General features: G+C 44.2%; 1 protein-coding gene across 3 annotated transcripts; it reads left to right on the top strand.

Moving 5' to 3' along the window:
- Positions 1–789: 789 nt before the first annotated feature.
- On the top strand, positions 790–2,676 carry RB195_004902 (uncharacterized protein; the record flags this gene model as incomplete). 3 transcript variants are annotated; one of them, XM_064177122.1, is made up of 2 exons in its annotated part: positions 811–1,068; positions 2,149–2,676. In XM_064177122.1, the coding sequence occupies 2 exons, from the start codon at positions 811–813 to the stop codon at positions 2,674–2,676; spliced, it is 786 nt and encodes a 261-aa protein (XP_064034245.1). The 3 variants fall into 3 exon arrangements, with proteins under 3 accessions (XP_064034247.1, XP_064034245.1, XP_064034246.1); XM_064177121.1 differs by lacking the exon at positions 2,149–2,676 and having other exon boundaries at positions 790–1,155; XM_064177120.1 differs by lacking the exon at positions 811–1,068 and having other exon boundaries at positions 2,308–2,676.
- Between the last annotated feature and the right edge of the window lie 330 nt (positions 2,677–3,006).

Genomic DNA, 3,006 nt, shown 5'->3' with positions numbered 1-3,006 from the left:
GCTAAATTTATGGTCAACTAGGTTCCAACCTTTTTCCGCCGATACAAATCGTCAGGGACAAATCGTTCACCCCTGAATTCAACATCAACATCGGAGTCGCGTGACTGCAATGGAAAAGAAAATGCGTGAACGCAGTTTAAAAGGAGTTTTACGCGTTTCACACGAGTTTATCTGTGAATTTCTTTAAAGAGGCGCGAATCTCCGAGCGTAAAATTTTGAATTTTTCAGGGAAAATCAGAGAGTCTGTGGCTCTTTGCCATCGATTACAGCACAATCACGTCTTCAATTCGATTTTTTTTTTTTGGTTAGCTAAACTTCGAGTAAAGTTATCAGATGAACTCGAGATGAGGTCCGATGGAGGGCAAACCTCGACGTGATTCAGGCTGCCAATTGGCCAAAAATAATCAAAACATTCAAAACTCAACCATCTACGCCACACCCATGGAGCTACATAACTTAAAAGCAAATAAGCAAATGAAAGAGTTTGATACCAAGTCTAAATTTTAAAAAAATGGATCATGCCTTGCTCTGTTAAAGAACTGTAAGTAATCTCGATTCTCTTGAGATCTTATCCTTACTTCAGTGTAATATTTGTGCTGATTCCCTTCTTATCATGAAAGATTACGGAAAATAAATCCAAATAAAAATTTCGTCAGGTAGTTTTCTTGCTTTAAGGAATGTAGTTATCTATATACGAGCACTCGAATGGTGTTATCCAGAGGGTTATTCTATGTTTTTTTTTGTAATCAATTTTTCTAATTTTTCCTTAGAGGGCCGCGTATACATGACATGTATGAATGCTACCTGCTCATGGTGGCTCTGCTTTCACTAAACGCAATTAGTATACGAATTGGCTGCACGATAGCTGTGAGGAACGACTCTAACAACCTGGTGGAGGACTTTGGCTCAACGTCGTCTAGCTTCGCCCTTGTATCACTGCGATATCGCAGAGGACGTGAACTCTGTGCCGTAAGTACCCATGCACTTACGGAAATCGCTGAGGACAACAGTAAGGACGACCTCTATGATAAACTCAATGCGTTGATGTCTAAAATACCCAGCCAGCAGGTGAAATCGACGCGAACGCGAAGATGGAACTTGAACAACAATCCGATATGCTTGGCAAATGGTTTCATTCAGAGGAGCGCACGGTGACACTTACGGAAACCGAAAGTCGAATTAAGTGAACAGATGAGGAACATTCCTCAGTCACATATTCGAAAATCCAGAGCTGTTTGGGACGTCGCATTGGACTCTGACCACGGTCCACGGTCCAATTCTTCTCAGCTTCAAGTTACGGTTCCACAAGAGAAACCGAGGAGTTCCTCTTGAAAGACGAAGGATGCAGAACGAAATTCCGCCAACGTGTGCCTACACAAGCTAGAGTATCGAACAGGAAGAAGCTTTGCGATGCGTATTCCCTTATAAAGTGCATCCAGGACGCTACAGGCGAGACACTTCCGGTTCAAATCCGCGGAGGAAGTGCCTTCCGCGTCTGCTTGCCCGTCTGTGGAAACAAACCCCACGTATAATTCCGTATGTGCCGCCCTCAGCACTGGCGATTTAAGCCAGTAAAAGCGCCTGAGAAGGAAGTTGTGTTGCCTACTGCAAAAAGACTAGCGAGCGTCGTTAGCTTCGAACTCGAGCCTTCAACTTCTGAACTGAACTTGATAGACCGACGTATGCGGTTAAGAGGAACCACCGACTGGGTCGGAGGTTCTGGTTTGTACCTTTAAGATGAAAAATGGAAAATCTGGTGGAGACGATAGGATTAGCGCAGAAATGCTGAAATAGCTTCCTCCGTCTGGGATTCGTGAGATAGATAACAAAGACCATCCGTTCAATATGGATAGATGAAAGGATACCTGATTCGTGGAGATAGAGATATCATAATTCCCCTCTACGAGAAGTTATCGTCACAAACCTTAGCAATTATCGAAAAATCTCTTTGCTGCGTGTTATGTACGAACAATGAAAAGGATCATCCTCTACCGACTTATTGAACATCCTAAGGAAACAACGCGCAACGAACGAGCTAACTTTTGTCCTGGGTCGATCTGTGAATGACCAGGTATCCATCGTCATGAGAGAACAGAATCTGACGGCGGTATTCGAAGCCAATGCAATTGACTTTTTTGGTTTTTAAAGCCGCTTTGCTCTCCTCATCAAAGCCGTCTTCTCAACAAGCTTCGCGCGGATGGAGTACCAGGAAAGTTTGTTCTTTTACTTGATGACAGGGATCAACGAACAACTGCTGCAGTTCGAATACCAGCCAGATATACAAGGCCGTTTGAAGTGGTTGCTGGAATGAGGCAGGGAGCAGTGGCAGGACCTTTCCTGTTCAACTTCGCCTTCGATTACCTCATGCGAAGAACAGTCGATAACTGTCTTACTGACATCGCTTTAGAACCACTAACGTGCCCCTTGACCGATCTTAACAACGCCGTCGATGTTGTTATATTCGTAACAGCGCAAAACTTTACTATGTTGTCAATTTTATATCGAAGCTACCTGCAACCTGCGGACTACGTCTACGCTCTGATAAATGCAGATGTGAGTCTCTTCGAAACCCCCAACGAGACTCACATCTTCATTTATCAGGGCGTAGACGAGTCATTTATCAGGGAAAGACTCAGGGTTGACCGATCGAACTCGTTGGCGAGTTCTGTTACCTAGGCTGTATGCTGAAAAAAAAACAGCAGCGACGCGATATTCAGCAAAGATGCGCTAATGCGACTTCTGCATCTAACTCCTTTACGAAATGCCTGTGGTCGACCCTATCACCAACGAATTCTAGTCAGCTTGTGTCTACTTATCCGCAAATCGTTCCATCCTGATGTACGGATCGGAGACTTGAGCAACACCGTCTCCTGTGATGGAGAGGCTTGATTGCAAGGAAAAAAAGCTGCTTAGACGGTTCCTTGGCTATTTTTGGCCTAAGGTATACCACATTGAAGATCTTTACGCGGAAATCGATGTGGTGTACCGTCAAATGACACACAGAAG

Source organism: Necator americanus, chromosome I (assembly GCF_031761385.1).
Source record: "Necator americanus strain Aroian chromosome I, whole genome shotgun sequence".
Taxonomy (NCBI): Eukaryota; Metazoa; Nematoda; class Chromadorea; order Rhabditida; family Ancylostomatidae; genus Necator; species Necator americanus.
This window is presented reverse-complemented; position numbering and strand designations above follow the sequence as displayed.